The sequence below is a fragment of the Cygnus olor genome, chromosome 1 (genome assembly GCF_009769625.2).
Source record: "Cygnus olor isolate bCygOlo1 chromosome 1, bCygOlo1.pri.v2, whole genome shotgun sequence".
NCBI lineage: Eukaryota > Metazoa > Chordata > Aves > Anseriformes > Anatidae > Cygnus > Cygnus olor.
The window spans coordinates 13,668,415-13,687,513 of NC_049169.1; the positions used below are offsets into that span (position 1 = coordinate 13,668,415).

Below are 19,099 nucleotides of genomic sequence, written 5' to 3' on the forward strand. Positions count from 1 at the left end.
CAGCCTCTGTTTGTACTTGGGATTTCCCTGGCCCAGCTGCTGGACCTTGCACTTGGCCTTGTTGAACCTCATGAGGTTTGTACAGACTCACCTCTCAAGCCTGAATCGTACTTGATTCCCATACAAATTTCCTTGATTTTTTCACTTCTTTTCCTAGATTATGATGCTTGTCTTTTTGTTAATAGGTGTTGTGCTAAACCTCTGCAAGTCTTTCTGTAAACAGCTTGCAAAGGGATATTTCTATTCCTGAGTGTCCCAAAACCATCAGCGCATTATGAGCATGGATGGGCAAATGAAATCTCTGGCTTGAACAGGCCAGTAGCATTGTCAAAGTGTAACATTGCCCATGGAGCTGGAGCAGCATTTCCCCACATCATCTGGGGCAAGGAGAATGGGCTGCTGCAAGCCCTGGTAATGTTTAGAAATAACATTTAACTAATTTTTTAAAATACACATTTAAATAATGGAGCTGTTTTCTGGTCTGCTCACAGCAAACTGTGGCTCATTGGCATCCTGCTGGGGGACCTTCCCAGGGAGGCAAAGTAGGGGTAACTTTTTGTAGAAGTGGTTAACTCTGCACAGAGTACAATGCCCTGAACAATACGCTGGAAATCTGAGTGCTAAGCTTTGCTGAGGGATAGACGTTAGACTTTCAGATACATAGATGTAGTGAATAATTGATTGCATTTTTTATTTTGGGTCTTTTCAGCTGGTCCATGGTCAATTTAGTGCAGGGCTGGCTTTCTTATGCCTACGTCCATTAGAGAAGTCAAAGATGAATGCTTCTTTTCCACTTAACAAATTGCTTCCTTAATCTGAGATTTGATTAAGCTTAGTTTCATTTCCAGTTCCAAAAACAATGTTATATTTAAAAAATCCTTGAGGTTTTTTCCTGCATGACTATATTATTAAAGTAATTCAGCAAATCGCACTGATAGCATATAGCATTTTGGATTTAAGTAGCAAAATTAAATCCTCTAATAAAGTAATGTAGTTCCTATTGATTTCAATGAATTAATATTTGCTTATAGAAGCTGTAGTTGGCCCATAATCTTAGTTTTCAATATAGCTTGAGGACAGAACATGTGAGTGAACCAAAGTGTACTTTAGGAGAAAGCACAGAAACAGTGTTTATGGAGTATTTGTTTTGTCATAATCTATGTTTCATTTGATCCCTGAACTCTGGTAGCTGAAGAACATGGGAACAGAAGCAAGAAAAATACCTGGAATTCTACAGTATCCTGGCTGTTTCTGAGCATTATTTTCATTATCTGCCCCTACATTTTGGGGGTTTATAGTGGAACAACTGCCTGAAATCTTGATATATGAACACAGAGACATATATGGTAGGACAACTGCCTATGAAAACTATGTAGGGAACTCTTATGCCCTCATGAAAGGACAGACTTAATTCAAGGGATATTTTAATTTTTTAATTATTGTATTTCAGTAAATATACAGTGATTCAGTTGTTCATCTATTCTGCCTCTGTAACGTGGTCTATGAAATATGGAGAAGTGTTTGGAAGTCTAGAAATGCTGTCCTTCTAACACAGCTGTTTCATCATCACTCATCTTCTCTAGGATGACTCCTCTCACCAGAAATTGGATGGCTGTTGGTAATCCTGATTCAAACCTTTGTGCTCTCTCTGAAAGGTATCACTTCTGACAATAAATTGCTCAGTAGCTTGACAGGAATGTATGAAGAGTAAGATAACTGATCTGCTTTTCTTCAGACCATCATCATCATATTAAGTATTTAGAAACGATCCAATTTGCTCCTCTCCAGGTGCAGACAGTAAGGTTAACTTCTTTACCATTCTTATAACCAAGAGACAGTATTAATCGCTCTGTCTAGGTGTAGCTTTTTACATTATCTTTCTCACCTGCCTGGTCTAAAATCTGAGCACATTAAAATCATTTCAGCTTTCTCTTCACTGCTCATTATCACTGCCACTGTTGGCGTTTGTCATATTCATCTAGATGCCTTCTCTACAGACCTGCCATCACTCTCATCCCTGGCGTACAGAGTCCCACCTCTCTCAGCTATTGTTCTTCACTTTGCTGAAGGGGAAACATCTGCTGTTTCCTCATTGCTATTTGTCATCTCGTTTCCCTCTACAATACCTGAGTTTGTGGACATTATATTGACTGATGTCTTCTGTGATGTCTGGACTATAAAGAAGATAAACATCTCAAACTGCCAAGAGATTTTAAAACATAAATCTTTCTGAAGTTTAATCCCACAGTTTTAGTGCAATTTCAAAACCACTTTAGGACCTCTCTGTCCTGTCACAAAGCTTTCCTCCACCTCTTTGCCACTGGAAATATCACTGTACCTCTTCATTTCTCATGTGCTATGAATAAGTGATAGAGCCTGTTTCTTATTGATTCATTTTACTTGCTCAGCTTTTCTTCATGTCATCTTTGAAGACTATATCTTTTGTAAATGATTGCTGTTTGAAGTGCCAATGGGCTTTGAGATGAAACATGGCATCAAGTTGGGAAGGAGAGTTTAGCCAGCTAAAGCTTCCATACAGAGTTTTTCTTTTTTAAATTTACTGAATCCCCTGTTGTCTTCATCCCTACTGTTAAAACTGTTTTATCCATATATTAACATGTATTAATGCCAGCATCTCTACTAATATATGCATCTACTTCACCCCCCACCCCCCCTTTTTTGTCTCAAGATTAAGTCATTTACCATTAGGATATATATATATATATATAATTTTTTTTTCTACATTTGTTCTTGTTTGACAGTTTTAGTTATATAGCACCATTTTTATACTCTGCCATGAGAAGAGTTACATGGAGGTTATGAGGTTACATGGAGGCAAAATGGTCGCAGAAGCAGGTGCCCAAAGAACTAGACAGTCTTCCAGATAACAGTCTTCCAGCCACCACCTGGCCTTTTGTCTTGCAAGGCACAGACCACGTGTTCCAGAAAATTTGAACAAGATGCACAAAACCTTGCTTCTCTTCTGCTACAACAAAGTATTCATCAGAAGTATCAACCAGAACCTCAAAAAGCAAATAACATTTCCAGAAATTGGAAACATGCGGTTCTGCCGTTCTGCCTTCAAAAGATTCTGATTAAGCCTTCCCTCCCCTAAAGGATTGAAAACTGAGGCTTCCCTGTGCAAGGGCTCCCTGTGTTTATGTTTACATGATGCAGATTTCCTTTCCCTACATAGGAAACCAATTACTTTCATGGTTTCTGAGCTTTCTGAACTAACACACTCCTGACAGTTTTCAGCAAGTCCTATGGACCAGCAAACACCTGTGCTATTAAACTTTTCATTGAAAAATGCAGTAAACATTACTGTCTAATTAGTTCTGGAAGTCAGCCATGAACTCATCATGAAAGTCAGTGATATGTTAACGACTGAGTGGGATTCACTTAACTACCTTAACTTAAACACCTAATATACATTAGGCATGAAAAGAGAGGTGTTAATTTATGAATCCATGATTCATACCTATTTGAAGGATAGAGAAGGAAGAGAGATCTTTGTAAAGTATGTAGCAAACGAGTTGAGGGAAATGAAGAAATCTTTGCTTAAATAAACAGGCTTATGTCTGTGGCTTAGCAGCTTTAAAAATAGTCACATTCTGACATTACTGCTTGTTGGAAGACAGCAATATAAAAATTAGTTGGACACACCACACAAGGAAATCTCCATGGTGGTGAGTCCCAAGAAAATGGAAGAGATGAGACATGCTCCAGTTCCTTCGTTCCCAGAACAGAAGTCCTCCCTGCTTCTTGCTACACCTGTTGTCTCCTCTCCTGCTGCCTCCTCCTCTCTTTCTTTACTACTTCTACAGTTTTTCCTGTCTTCTCTCAATCACCAAACTGTGATTTGGTCAGGAACCCATTCCCAGATGCTGTGATTATTGTGTTTACAAAGAGCCCCATCCCATCCCTTTCTTTCTCTTCCCCTCACAGCTCCACAGAATCAAAGAATCACAGAATCGTCTAGGTTGGAAGAGACCTCCAAGATCACCCAGTCCAACCTCTGACCTAACACTAACAAGTCCTCCACTAAACCATATCACTAAGTTCAACATCTAAACGTCTCTTAAAGACCTCCAGGGGTGGTGACTCAACCACTTCCCTGGGCAGCCCATTCCAATGCCTAACAACCCTTTCAGTAAAGAAGTTCCTCCTAATATCCAACCTAAACCTCCCCTGGCACAACTGTAGCCCATTCCCCCTCGTCCTGTCACCAGGCACGTGGGAGAATAGACCAATCCCCACCTCGCTACAGCCTCCTTTAATGTACCTATAGAGAGCGATAAGGTCGCCCCTGAGCCTCCTCTTCTCCAGGCTGAACAATCCCAGCTCCCTCAGCCGCTCCTCATAAGACTTGTTCTCCGGACCCCTCACCAGCCTCGTCACCCTTCTCTGGACTCTCTCGAGCACCTTGATGTCCTTCTTGTAGCAAGGGGCCCAAAACTGAACACGGTACTCGAGGTGCGGCCTCACCAGAGCCGAGTACAGGGGGACAATCACTTCCCTAGACCTGCTGGCCACACTGCTTCTTATACAAGCCAGGATGCTGTTGGCCTTCTTGGCCACCTGAGCACACTGCTGGCTCATATTCAGCTGCCTATCAACCAGTACTCCCAGGTCCTTCTCTGCCAGGCAGCTTTCCAACCACTCATCTCCCAGCCTGTAGATCTGCTTGGGGTTGTTGCGCCCCAGGTGCAGGACCCGGCACTTGGCCTTGTTGAACTTCATACAGTTGACCTCAGCCCATCGGTCCAGCCTATCCAGATCCTCCTGCAGAGCCTTCCTACCCTCGAGCAGATCGACACATGCACCTAACTTGGTGTCATCTGCAAACTTACTGAGGGTGCCCTCAATCCCCTCATCCAGATCATCGATAAAGATATTGAAGAGGACTGGCCCCAGTACTGAGCCCTGGGGGACTCCACTAGTGACCGGCCTCCAACTGGATTTGACTCCATTCACCACAACTCTTTGGGCCTGGCTATGCAGCCAGTTTTTAACCCAACGAAGCGTACGCCAGTCCAAGCCACGAGCAGTCAGTTTCTTGAGGAGAATGTTGTGGGAAACGGTGTCAAAAGCCTTACTGAAGTCAAGGTAGACCACATCCACAGCCTTTCCCTCATCCACTAAGTGTGTCACTTTGTCATAGAAGGAGATCAGGTTCGTCAAGCAGGACCTGCCCTTCATAAACCCATGCTGACTGGGCCTGATCGCCTGGTTGCCCTGCAAGTGCCGCATGATGACACTCAAGATAATCTGCTCCATGAGCTTCCCTGGCACCGAGGTCAAACTAACAGGCCTATAGTTCCCCGGGTCTACCCTCTGGCCCTTCTTGTAGATGGGCGTCACATTTGCTAGCCGCCAGTCGACTGGGACCTCCCCTGATAGCCAGGACTGCCGATAAATGATGGAAAGCGCCTTGGCCAGCTCCTCCGCCAGTTCTCTCAGTACCCTCGGGTGGATCCCATCCGGCCCCATCGACTTGCGTACATCCAAGTGCTGTAGCAGGTCGCCAACCATTTCCTCGCGGATAGTGAGGGCCACATCCTGCTCCCCATCCCCTTCCACCAGCTCAGGGTACTGGGTATCCAGAGAATGACTGATTTTGCCGCTAAAGACTGAGGCAAAGAAGGCATTAAGCACCTCAGCCTTTTCCTCATCTCTTGTAACTAAGTTTCCCCCCACATCCAGTAAAGGATGGAGACTCTCCTTAGTCCTCCTTTTGGTGTTGATGTATTTGTAAAAACATTTTTTGTTATCTTTAACAGCAGTAGCCAGATTGAGCTCCAGATGAGCTTTGGCCTTTCTAATTTTGTCCCTGCACAGACTCGCAACAGCCTTATAGTCCTCCTGAGTGGCCCGCCCTCCTTTCCAAAGATTATAAAACCTCTTTTTTCCCCTAAGCTCAAACCACAACTCTCTGTTCAGCCAGGCCGGTCTTCTTCCGCGCCAGCTCATCTTTGGGCACGTGGGGACAGACTGCTCCTGAGCCATTAAGATTTCCTTCTTGAAGAGTGCCCAGCCTTCCTGGACTCCTCTGCCCTTCAGAACCACCTCCCAAGGGACTCTGCCAACCAGTGTCCTGAACAGCTCAAAGTCAGCCCTCCAGAAGTCCAAGACAGCGGTTTTACTGGTCCCCTTCCTGGCTTCGCCAAGAATAGAGAATTCTACCATTTCATGGTCATTCTGCCCAAGACAGCTCCCGACCACCACATCTCCCACCAGTCCGTCACTGTTTGTGAACAGAAGGTCTAGCGGGGCACCTCCCCTGGTAGGCTCTCTAACCAGCTGTGTCAGGAAGCTATCTTCCACGCTCTCCAGAAACCTTCTAGACTGCTTTCTCTGGGCTGTGTTGTGCTTCCAGGATATGTCTGGGAAGTTGAAGTCCCCCACAAGAACAAGCGCTGACGATTTCGCAACTTCTGCCAGCTGCCTGTAGAACTCCTCATCCGTCTCCTCATCCTGGTTCAGCGGTCTATAACAGACCCCCACCAGGATGCTTGCCTTGTTGGCCTTCCCACTGATCCTAACCCACAGATACTCAATGTTATTAGTCCCAGCCTCAAGTTCCACAACATCAAAACACTCTCTAATATAGAGAGCCACACCACCACCCCTTCTGTGCTGCCTGTCCCTTCTGAAGAGCCTATATCCAGACATTGCAGCACTCCAGAAACACCCGCTGCCACCCCTTCCCTCCTCCTGAGCCTCTGAAGAAACAGATGGTTGCTGGGTGGGATGTGTCTTTTAATTCATTTAAAAGACCAGAAATCCATAAAAACCAGGCAGATACTCTCAAAATCATACAGCGCCCTTGTGCAAAATAGTTATTTGATGTGGGGCCTATTCCAGCAATGGAGTGGCACACCAGCTCTGCTGGGACTCATAAAATTAGACACACACACAAGCTATAAAAGGCTTTGCTTGTGCACTCGGACTGTACATCTCTGGCCAGAGTTGCACATGCCAGAGAGCGGATCAGGAGGAGGGGGACAAATCTAATCACACCCAAGCCACTGTTGCATAGGATCTGGGAAGAAAAGGCCATAGGAAAATATTAACACCTCTCTTTTCATCTTTAAACAAATAATGGCTTCAGAAATTATTAGAGGGGCTTAGTCTAACTGGCCCCTGGTGACAAGGCACCACTGGAGTGTCGGTGCACAAGGCAGCTGCTACCCCACTCTGAGCACAGCAGACCAGGGCCAGAGCAGGGCTGGGAATCCTGCTCCAGCAGTTACTGCAATTGTTTGTGATAAAGATGGGATTTTAGCAGCTGCCAGGGGAAAAATGCAATTTTAGGATGGATGGCGTAAACTGTTAATAATCCCTGATTTAACTCCCACCAGACAATCAAATGTGAATGAGCTTTCTGCCACTAAGCAGCTCTTCACTGGAGGGAGAGCTACTGTAGAAATCCTTTATGCAGAAAAGCTCATGACACCTCATTATAGTTTTCTTTTATTTGTGCTCCACTTCCATTTAGCGTTGCTGAAGATGTTGGCTTTCTGGTGTCATTACAGGGATATCAAGGCATCTGTCACAAGACTGCAGTGAGTTTTAGGACTTTCTCCCAGCACACAGCTCTGTGCACTCACCCACCAGCCAAGGTAGGTCAAGGTTATTCCATGGGGAGCACATCCAAATCTCAGGAACAAAAGGACCAGGAGACTGGGGCCTCTTTTAGTCTGAAATTTCTCTACTGAGACTTCTGAAAAGCAAGGGTGAATTTAAAGATAAGAGAGCAATGGATAAATAAATTATGGAGGCTCCCAACAGACAGGCCCTCTGTGAGTTATGAGACATCTGCAGGGAAATAATGCCTCCTCTCATTTCCTTCCACTCAAGTCCATTTAACACACTGCTGTTAAAGCTATCTACCTTGGCAGCTATTCTGTAACCCATTAAGAGTCCTTGATCTATTCATTCCCATAAAGAAAGAGGATTTTTTGTTGTTTTTTTTTTCTTTTTTTTTTTTTTTAAATATTATAGCATTCCAGGTCCCTAATGCATCTGTCCAGAAAAAAAAATCATGTAAAGAGATAATGTAAAAGGAACAAAAGGAGGAAAAATACTAGGCATATACTAAAAAGCATTACAATAATTATGTGCAAAAGAAAAAAAATATCTGTAGCATTCCACAAACCATAATCTTTTTGCATAAGATGGTGAAACTGTGAAAGACATGCAAAGATGGAAAACTGTGAGGCCTTAATAAAAAAGAAAATAGTCAGATTTCAAAGAATATACGTATTCCTAACTAACAAATGGTAACTTCTACAAAGTGTGTTTTATCTGAAATAACTAAACTAACCCATTAAAATATTTCAGTCTTGTATGAATGAAGTAAATCCAATTAGTTATATTTATGAAATAGGATTGGAGTAAAAACCTCATTCAAAAAAAAAAAAAAGTGACTTCAACCTTTAAGACCAACAGATGAATTTATCTGGCTACAAAATGATCATTAGACCTATTAACTATGTAGTATAGAATCAGTTTAGTACTACAAGAGACCTATAACTTCCTCCTTTGTTAAGTACGCATATGCCATACAAAATGGTACTCCATCACTGTGACGATGTACTTGAGCATCTACTGCCTAAGGAGTAATAACAACCTGTCGTTGCTGTTTCAAACATAAATTGTGATAATGTAAATGACCCTACTCAGGAATCCTGTCAAATGAGAAAAACTAGGAATTAGGAACTGCAGTACAGTAACAGAAAAGTGAGAGCTTTCCCTTCCCATACAATACAAAAGATAAGTAAATTCTTGCCTTCCATGAAAAAAGAAAAGAAAAAATAGTTAGCTTCTCCAGAAATATGTACTTCGTGTACAGGAAATGAAAATATAATTGAAAAACAAATTTTAAATATTGAAATTCATCACCTTTTCCATGAAAAGCTTTGATTTGAAGAAATCAACATTTTCACACAAAAATATTGAGTGAGTTCAGCTCTACTCCTTCTTTCTATTTTTGGATTAATTCAACATTTGAAGTCAATATGAATATGCCACTTACTTCAATGGGCTTAGATCATTAATAAATGAATGCTAACATATGTAGGTTCTTATGGAGGAAAGACATACACATCAAATCAACGTGAGCTGAGATATCAAGGAATTCATATAATACAGTTATGTCACTGTAGTAAGCAAAATGTTTTAATTTGCTAAGATGTATATAAACGGAAGTAGAAATCTGAAACTCACCACATGTTAGGATTCAATTCTTGCTGATGGTAAGAGTCAAAGTCATCTCGCAGGATAATGCTGTCACTGTGCATTTCAGCTAAAATAAAAGAAATTTCTATATGAAAAATCCAAAAAGTATTGCCTTTCCTAGAGCCAAAGTAATGCAATGTAAAATGAGGAATTAATTTTTTAAAGTGTGTTAGTTACAAAAGCAGGGTTTGTCTTTTTTTTTTTTTTTTTTTTTTCTTCTTACTCTGGACCATAGTACCACATAAAATTAAGTCTCCCAGTCTATTACCAAAGTGTAACGGTCATGAAAAGATGCAGTCATCCAATATATATTGATGGCAGTAAAGATCAATTCATTTAAAGTATCTAAGCTGTGAGTTATATTATGCAAATGTTTCCAACTATTGGTCTGCACACTTTAGACTCCAACTTTCACCCTAGATTTGCTAGGGTGCTTTTGATCATTTATGTATAATGACCAAAAATTAAACAGACACTTTTCTACAAATACTTCCCTCGAATGAAGTGATGGTTACCTGCCATTCAAACTGAGCAAGGATGCCAGAATCTTGCCCACGTTAACCAAGTTGCAACTCAGCAGTTGGTGGGCACAGGCTGCAGCTCTGCGATGTGCTCCATGCCCTGCTTGGGGAGCAGGACAGGAGCTCTCCTGGGTGTACCTTGTAGGTGCATGGGGACAAAACCCTGGGGACAGTGACCCTGAGTTGGTGTGATACACTGGGGGTTATGTGTCCTTATGAAAATAGATGCCGTAATGCACAGCTAGGAAGAAAGTCTCTGTGGCGTGATATACTCACACTGCAAGGGCTCAAAGGCAATAAATAAACAGCAATAAAAATCACAATGAAAAACAAAACAACTAATCAGAGTTAGACATAATTCAATTCATTTTATATGAGTCTCATTTTTATTTGAATTCCCCAGAGCTCATTTCATATGACCTTACAGATTGTTTATTATAGTAAAGTTAATATTTCTGAGTTTTAGTAATAAGAATGACAAGTCACCTACCTAGGTGAGGATGTAATGGAGCTTCCGTTGGAGCTGTGGAGAACAAAGACACGCAAAGCATGAATATCTGCTGTGATCAGGGCTTAATTGCAGCATTAAAGATCAGTTCAGCATAAAACAGATTGTAACAGTACGTGCTCTGCTAAGTCAATTCTTTAGACATTTTAATTATGAAAAATGTGACGCATTAAAAGTTATAAAATATAGTAGTAAATAAAAATAAAATAAATATTCTCAAATTAAAATAAGCATCAATAATAAATGAAATATATAGACTGTTGTATAGCAAGGTAAGAAAGATCTAGGCTAGGACTATGAGATATTATTAGAAATAGCTCAGATTATGATTCAGTAATTTAATGATCGATTAGAAGAGTTGAAATTATGTTCAAAAAAAGAAGTAAAGTCTAGGAGAGGCAAAAATGCCACATTTTGACCATTTATACTACTCTGGACAACATCTTACTAGGCATATTTTTTGGAGGAAAAATCCTATTATCCCTAGGGCAATAAGTATGGGATTGACTCAGCCTATCACTGAATCAAACACTTATTTTTAAGCACATTTTTTCATACATTGCTGAATCATTTCCCCAGTTGGCCTTATTCTTCCAAGATATGGTAGAAGATCTTAAAGACACACTATACATGGGGTATGTGTGTGAAATAGCTAAATTTTATTGAGTAGTCATTTTCTAACACTTTGCAACAGGAGTCTTGGTGTAAAATTACACAAATAAAAAGAGAATATATATATATATATGTAGATATATACACAAAGAATTGGGGGAATGTAGAATGTGTCTACAGAGCGTGTTGGATACTCCATGGTAGCTACTACATTCATAGGCTTGCCTGACCTTAAATCCCAAGTATGTTGACCTTTTTCAGAGGCAAAAAGGGTGCATATAAACAAGCTCCCAGGGACCAGCTATCTTGTTTGCCTCTCAGTACCTTGTCCAAGTAGCTGTATTTCTAGCTGCATTTTATAATTTGGCAAACAGAACACAAATAAAAGAAAAAAAGATGATTCTGTGCTTCTTGTTGGACATTGGCCTAAATTGTATCACGTTCCCAATTTCTTCAGTATATTACAAAAAAAATACTGAAGTACCACAATTTCTGTCATAACATCTTACAAATTAAAAATAGATTAAAAGAAATAAATAAACAAACTTGAGTGCTGCAATCTGTAGAGCCCTCACACATAGTCATTTAAATAGCAAGTAAAACACAAATCTCATTTTTCTCTTCCTGTTTTTCCTTAACCACTTGGTTTGCTTGGGGATGTGACATTTTGTAATGGATTTGCAACATTTCATTGTGAAGTTGATGATTACAGAAGAGAGAGAAAGAAACAAGGGAGGTGTCTGCAGACCAGGAAAGGATGGCGAGCAGTCTGTATTTAGTTCAGACAGAAGGCATTGATTCAGATTGGGAGACTACCATCTTTTAGTCCATCCGGTAACATACACAGACAATGCTGAAGACAACAACGTGACCACTGAAAGCAGCAAAGAGCAAATGCATCCTTAAGAGTCTGATGTTGAAAAGAAGTTACAGAGATGCAGAATTATAAAATCTTTTTTTCTTGTGTGTCTAACTTAACATGTGGAGAAATGGCCTCAAGTTGCACCAGGGGAGGTTTAGATTAGGTTAGGCATTGGACCGGACTGCCCAGGGAAGTGTTAGAGACACCATCCCTGGAGGTATTTAGGAGGTATTTAGGGATGTCCACATGTGGACATGGTGCTTAGGGACATGGTTTAGTGGTGGACTTGTGGTGTTAGGTGGTGGTTGGCCTTGATGATCTTATGGGTCTTTTCCAAACTCTATGATTCTATGATCCTAACTTACTGTATTTTTATGGAAGAAAGTTGTAAATCCATGTAAATCCATGTAAAGATTTGACCAGCAGCTATCTTGTCTTCCCCAGAAGAAATGACAGTAAGGACTCTAGCAATGGCCCAAACCTCTCATCATGACTTTACACAAGCTGGAGCAATTGGACTCCAACTGCAAGCTAGGGTTTGGCACTGCCTCCAGTGTAATGCTGGTTGGTACTGCACAGGAAAAGACAGCATATGTCCCTTGCAGTCCCAGACGCTCTTCTTCTTCATGGAAGCATGTATACATTTCTCTAGAAGACTTTTTAAAACTCTTTGCACAGAAGAAATGAATTAAGCTAGATTAACCAAATTGTTTCTCAGGTAGAGCAATGCAACTGCTCTGGATTTTGCCTGCAGAAAAAGAAGTACATTGTGGCGTGGGATTTGAAATACTCTTTATATTGCAAGTGGCTAAGATTAAAATAAGACCTCTGTCTCTAATGCTCTGTATTACTCTTTTTCATTAGTCCTGGATCATCACTAGGGGCAATCTGCAAAGACATAGCTGAGAGCCATTCTGCTGGTGCTCCTCTGTGAGGAGGATGGTCATGTCAGGCCAGGTCATGGACAGGCTCATCAGCTGGTCAAGCAAATTTCATTAACCTTAAAGAGCAACTCAGTTGAAAGAGACCTTCCTCTCCAATGAGAGCAATTCAGACCTCAAAAAGGAGACAAAAAGCTCTAACTTCTCATTCATCCCAGGTCAGTCGGCATTGCTCTTTGGAAGAGATTTTCTGTGGAAGGCGGTCCAGCTTGGGATACATGCTATTGCTGATGGTACTTTCTGAGGTTATGCAAAATTACAGCATTCAGCTGAAAGGAGCAGGTATAGCACAAACCCGCAATCTTTAAATATTCAAATTCCTTTGCCTTCTGCATTTTTTTAAATATAACTAGTAATTTATAAGATTAAAGAATAAAAAATTTGGATTTTTCCTAAAAGAGCTCTTCAATTATATGCATAGTATACTGCAAAACAAAACTGCTTACCAATAGGCTGAAATTAAAGAAATTGTGCAAATACATAATAGTACTACTAATCACTCATTTAAAAAAATACAGGTGGAGTTAAGCAAACAGTGTTGGACAAAATGTTGTTCTTACAAACAAAGTTTTTCTGTTAAGGGGGACTTTGTTTCCCAAACCTCTACAGTATCTGAAAAGCCCAAGAATTTTCGCTTCCATCTAATTTGTAATTCAAATTCCAGAGCTGAACATGACAAAATATTGTGAAGGTACTGTTTAATGAGTGATGAACCTAGACTTTAATCTCACTAGGAATAATTTCAGTATTACATTTTATATTCCATTGCAGAACAGCAGTGTGTAGGTCTTCAAGTGTTGTAGCTAAGGTCCCCAAAATATTATAAGTGTAGAACATCACAAAAAAATAAAAATATTTTCAGGTGTGCCTTGTTTTACCAATTCACAGACCTACTTATTTTAAAACAGTGTAAATTGTACAGTGGTCCATAGTGTGGCTAAAGTCAAATGGAGTTTACTTGCATAAAATGAAAAAGCTAAAAAATATATGGTGCAGATTAACTATGCACTGAAAACATCTAAACTACTTCCAATTTAAAAAACTTACAGTACTTCAGACTGAGAGGAGACAAAGGCTATCTTAATATGCATTTTAAATCATGATTCACTTTCTAAGATGCTTACACATAGCTGGGTGGTTTGAAATCTAGAAACAGTATTTGTATGGCTCAAAAATGCATATTAGCTTGAATGAGAACCTTGTTCCATGTAAAAATGTAAACGATTTTCTTTTTTTTTCACTAGCACCATGGGTATATACAGAGCTTTACAAGAGGTGAATTGTGCTAAGCAAAGAATGGAAATTGAGCTCAACAGAGCTCACAACCTAAGAGGCATGAGCAAATACAATACATGAAAATGTAAGGAAATGTAGAATGCTTGCCATGCAAGGCGAGGCAATCCTTTTGGTAAGAAAAAGCACAGAAGAGAGTATACAATACAAAGTGATTCAGAGAGAAAAGGCCACAGTCAAACTGGAATCGTGAGAAAGCTGAAGAAAGTAATAGGGAATTAGAAAGTCAATGGGGTCATTGTGGGGCTCTGTGTCCACGGGATGAGGGAGAATGAAGGAATCTTTTGGAGTAAAAGGTTAAGATTTTCTGTGGATGAAGTAAGGCCAATGAAAGGTAATTAACAGTTAAAATAATAGAAAAGTGTGTCCTGTTTTGGTTAAACTAGAGGGGAGGGAAATAGAAGTGGCAATGGAATGCCAGCTTATGCTAGAAGAGCTGGAATATGAGATGGGAAACAAGATTTTGTGATGGGCCCAATGCCCATGGAAATATAGGAACCAAAATAATTAAACATGGTAATAGCTAATGGTTAAGCAAAACAAGTATTCAACCAGAAAAAAAAAAGAGCTAACACAATGCAAATTAAACATATGTTCCAGATATGTCAGTTTATACTACTATACTACAAACACCCATATTCCATAGATCTGTGGGGTCAAGCCATGTATAAGGATAGGTAGGGAACAATACAGCATAAGAAAACATTCATAAAGCTCACTGCAAAGTAAAAAGACTTTTTTTTTTTTTAGAACTCTGAACATTTTTTTTCTTTTTTAAATATAAAGCAAAAGAAAATTACAGAAACATAAATGCTCCCAGCCAAACATCAAACTCCAAGTTCAACAGCCAGCAGCCATTAGCCATCGCTCACCAATTCATCGCAAATGAGATGTGCAGAGAGGTATATTATATTTTGCAGATTATGAAAAAGTCTAATCTCCTCATTAGCAGCCAGATGAAGATGAAAAAGAAAATTAATGCTTTTATTTAGACTCCTGCCAATACTTGCTCTCCACTGGTAAACAAAGTTGCTATTGAAAGATAGATGCTGAACATCCCCCTGGAGAGAGTCAGTGCATTGCCTGAGGGCTGCATTATTCTCACTGACACATAAGCCAATACGTCAGCTCTGAACTCGAGTCTTCTGTAAAATACTACTCTGGTGAAGCCTGAGAGCCTGCAATCTGTTTTGTGTTTGTTTTTCAAAGTGTTCTTTAATCCATATTTACAAGGTACAAAACATGCCTAAAAGGTCTTCCACAAACATTCAGGTGGAAGCTATCAAATCAAAGGGAGCCTGGGCCAGTTCTCAGGATTTACATTAACATGGAGACTTCTGTCAGAGCAGGGAGGGGTTTCTTAAGAAAGGAATGCCAATCCTATAATTTGTGGTGTTGAATATGAGATCGTATGAAATTTTGGGAATTTTGCTGAAAGGAATGATTCTGCAGTAGGAGGGAACAACAACATCCTTCATCTTTTCCATCTTTTAAGTTTAATGGTTCTGATTCTCCTGCAGGCAGTCAGAACTAAATGACACACTAACAAATCTCCCAGCTGGTCCTTATGCCAATGCACTGCATTACCAGCCCAGAGTTACAGAGCATATCAGGTGCAGGCTCTCTTTAACCCTCCAACACCACTCAGTGCAGTGAAGGTGGGCTGGCGGTGTGATGTGTGTGCTGGCTCCAACCCTGCACCGTGAGCTCTTTCTCCCCATGACGTCTCTGCTCTCACACAGACCTGAACCACCTTCAGTTCTGCAGTGCAGTGCAGCCAGGTCTGATGTTTTGTCAACTCCGTTTTAATTATGCAAGTGTTTATTAACATAAGACATTTGTTCTACTCCAGCCAAGAATAAATATGAATTAATCTGTACAGTAGTATGTTTACCTTATTTTCAATTTATTTTGCTATTAGATGAACAAGTTATATATATTATTAATTAAAGACATTGTTAACGGTAATACTATCATCAGTCATTAACATCCTTATTTTTCCTTACCAATACTTATAACACATCTATCTTCTCTGTCTTGGCTTATAAACTCTGTTTTCTTGCCTCTTGTGCTGGACTATTTTTTTTTTTTGTAGGATAATTTTTATGTTTCCTTTCTTTTTAAGGTCCAATAACATTCTTATAAACTTTAAAGCTCCCATCAGTTCTCAAAGATCTCTCTAGCTTCTTAAAATATTTATTATACGCTGAACACACAGCTTTTCAAGCGATTGTTTTACTTTCCTTGGTGTCTTTCCCTGTGGCATCATTCTTTATTCTATTCACATTATGCATAGGGCTGCTGGTTTTGCATTGCCATTCCTTAACACAGCTCTTCATCATCCTACAATTGTCTTCAAAATAAGAACTACACTTTACTTTGCTGCACAAACCCCATTAACTCTATTAGGATTTACTAATGCACGTCCAAGGGCGGACAGCCCCAACAATCATGATTTCTGAGATTCCTTGCTGCTTTCATGTCTTTGTGTATATCCTTTGTACTAGTTATTATGAAGGTTGTATCATACCCAGTGAATACTTATTAAAATATGTCCTGTAATAAATCTAAAAAGTTGCCCTTTGGTTTTATGTTCTTTATTTAATATGTTACATTATTCACTTAAGCCTTTCAGTCAGGTAATATTTAGGGCCAGAAGGAGACCTTAAAACCCCACTTTGGTCAATCTACCTTGCTGTTTTGCATATTTATCTTTGCTTATAAATAAACACACTAATTCCATCTGAAATAATCCTTTGTTTACATCAATAGCATTGCTGAAACTATGATTGTCTTCATGGAATGAAAGAAGTGAGGTTTGCTTCAAAGAAAAATCCTTTTCTTTGATAAGGAAAATTAATGCTAATAGCCTAAGAGCTATAATAGTACACACTGGTTAGGAGAACCAATGCAATGCACACTGTTTGCTTAAGAAATAAGAACAAAAGGCTAGAGGAGAGGTTGGTGCTAGACAAGACTGAAGGAAAAGCAATGGGCAATGAGGTATTTGACCAGCTGCATCGGGAAAAGAGTGGCTGAGCAAGAAACCTAAGGGGAGAGAGGCCTTGGTGAGGATAGGAATCTGGAGAAGAGCCACAAGAAGCTCTGAGAAGCTTGCAAGTTGGTATTTCAGGGAAATCTTATAACTCATACCTGGCTGCCACTGACTGTGGGCTACTCATAAAATAGCATCCCTGTATGATCCTTGACTAAGTCAAACATGATGTTTGTGGAATTACCACCACGATATCAAAAATTTTGAGGAAGACAAAGACACAAAATCTCTGGGGTGACTGTGTACAAAGTAAAGGAAATCATTGGGAACATCATGGGAAACACAGAAGTTGATGAGGATGCAGGAGGCTATGACAAGTTGGGGAAGCTGGAGGCCCTTTGAGGGACATGGTGCAGGACATGGCTATCAGTGGCTGGGTGGGAGGAGGAGGCAAAGGCACTGCCACAGCTGAGCCCAGGGATGGCACATCTCACCATCTCCTATTCTCTGAGCACAAACAACACACAAATCCCAGTTTCGTCTTGTCCTGTGGAGTCCCTCTGTTCTCCAGGACTGCATGCAGTACCATCAGGAATTATTGTTCTAATCTAATCTAAATATTGCCAAAATGCTGATTTAAGGTTGCGTTATGCTCCAAAATTAAAGAAATGTGAAACAGAACGGGGTGAAAGAATTACAATACCTGCTGCCAGCTCTCCTAACAAAGACTCCTGGTCTAGCATGTCAGAAAGCAGAGACTGCCAAAGCCTGTACGGATTCTGTTCACTAGTCTCTGCTTACCAAGGTGTTTTCTTCTAGCAGGGAGGAATCTTGTTGTTTTGCCCATATTCTCCTTGACCATGCTGCCAGCTCTGATGCTGATGGTCATATGTTTCCTTTAAACTTGTTTGCCCATAGCTTTCATCATGCAGATCACTGCCAGCTCTCTGTCTCCCTCTCCCCCTTATATCAATACATCTTTTACTTGTTTGTCCTTTCCTTATCTGTTCTGGGCACTTCAGGCTCTGCCCTTGGCAGTGATTTCATTATTCAGCAGCCATGGAGAATTTTACCTCCTTATGAGGCTTTTTACCATTTTATGCTGACGACTCTGAATATTGGTTTTTTTCACTCTTGTCTACCCAGCCCGTTTAAGATATCATCACCATTCTCTTTAACACATCCCAAATGGCATTCCTGCCCATACTTTTGTTCCCAAATCCCGTTATACCAGTCACCAAAACACCACACCTGCATTATAGGGGCACAATTTATCTCCTGTTCTGAATACTAAAGACATCTTTGTTATTTCTCTACATTTTTCCTTCTACACAGTAGAACACTGATACGTTCTGGGCCCAATCACCTTCCATCCAGATGATTATCACACTTCCATCTGATTGCCAGCACACGTCTTACACTTTTCTAATTCATTCAAAATGTACCTAATTCTAACCTCCAATCTTATTAGCTTGTATCTGTAGTCACCTCTCTGAATTCCCCTACCTACTTCCTGTTGATACATTAAGATACTGAAAATCTATATACTGAAGCTGAAAACTGAAATATTTTACCCTTAATATCACAGAGGTACTACTCATACCTTACCCTAACACCTCAATAAATGCTCCTGACATAATTTTCAGTAACTTCCTGTTACAAAACTATTGCACAGATATTCCCAAGCTCATATGAAAAAACACACCATAATACCCAAAAGTACGTATTTTGAGGGATTTTCTTGTTTATTTGTATGACAGCATATTTCTAAGTTTGAAATATTTATTTTAGACTGGTTTGGCCCATGCTTCACTCTCTTTTCACATGGAAATATCACTGGAATTTTGCAGAGAAAACTGGATCAGCGCAGAAATTCCTTTCTCTCCTGTACCAGACATGATGGATACCTTCCCTGCTTCCCACTGCTTTAATGATGCAGGTTCAAAGCAGTGTGCTGTTTGTAGACAACAGCTCACAACAGGACATTTATTTTTAGGTTATTCATCAAAAGAATATATGTGATAAGCTGTGCAAACAATTAGATTTTTAGTCAGTGTAAGTCAAGCATTTTGTTTAGCTATAAAAATGATCAAAAGTTCCAGGTGAAGGGCAAAAGTTTAGTGG

At 40.1% G+C, this 19,099-nt stretch overlaps 1 protein-coding gene across 3 annotated transcripts in view; it reads right to left on the reverse strand.

The window, feature by feature from the left end:
• Positions 1-19,099, reverse strand: part of RELN (reelin) — a 296,590-nt gene that overhangs the window by 160,601 nt on the left and 116,890 nt on the right. For all 3 annotated transcript variants that reach the window (XM_040544577.1, XM_040544576.1, XM_040544575.1), the window contains exons 5-6: positions 10,255-10,287; positions 9,232-9,310 (exon numbers count right to left, since the gene is read on the reverse strand). In XM_040544577.1, coding sequence (XP_040400511.1) covers positions 9,232-9,310; positions 10,255-10,287 — 112 coding nt within the window. The remainder of the gene's footprint in view (positions 1-9,231; positions 9,311-10,254; positions 10,288-19,099) is intronic.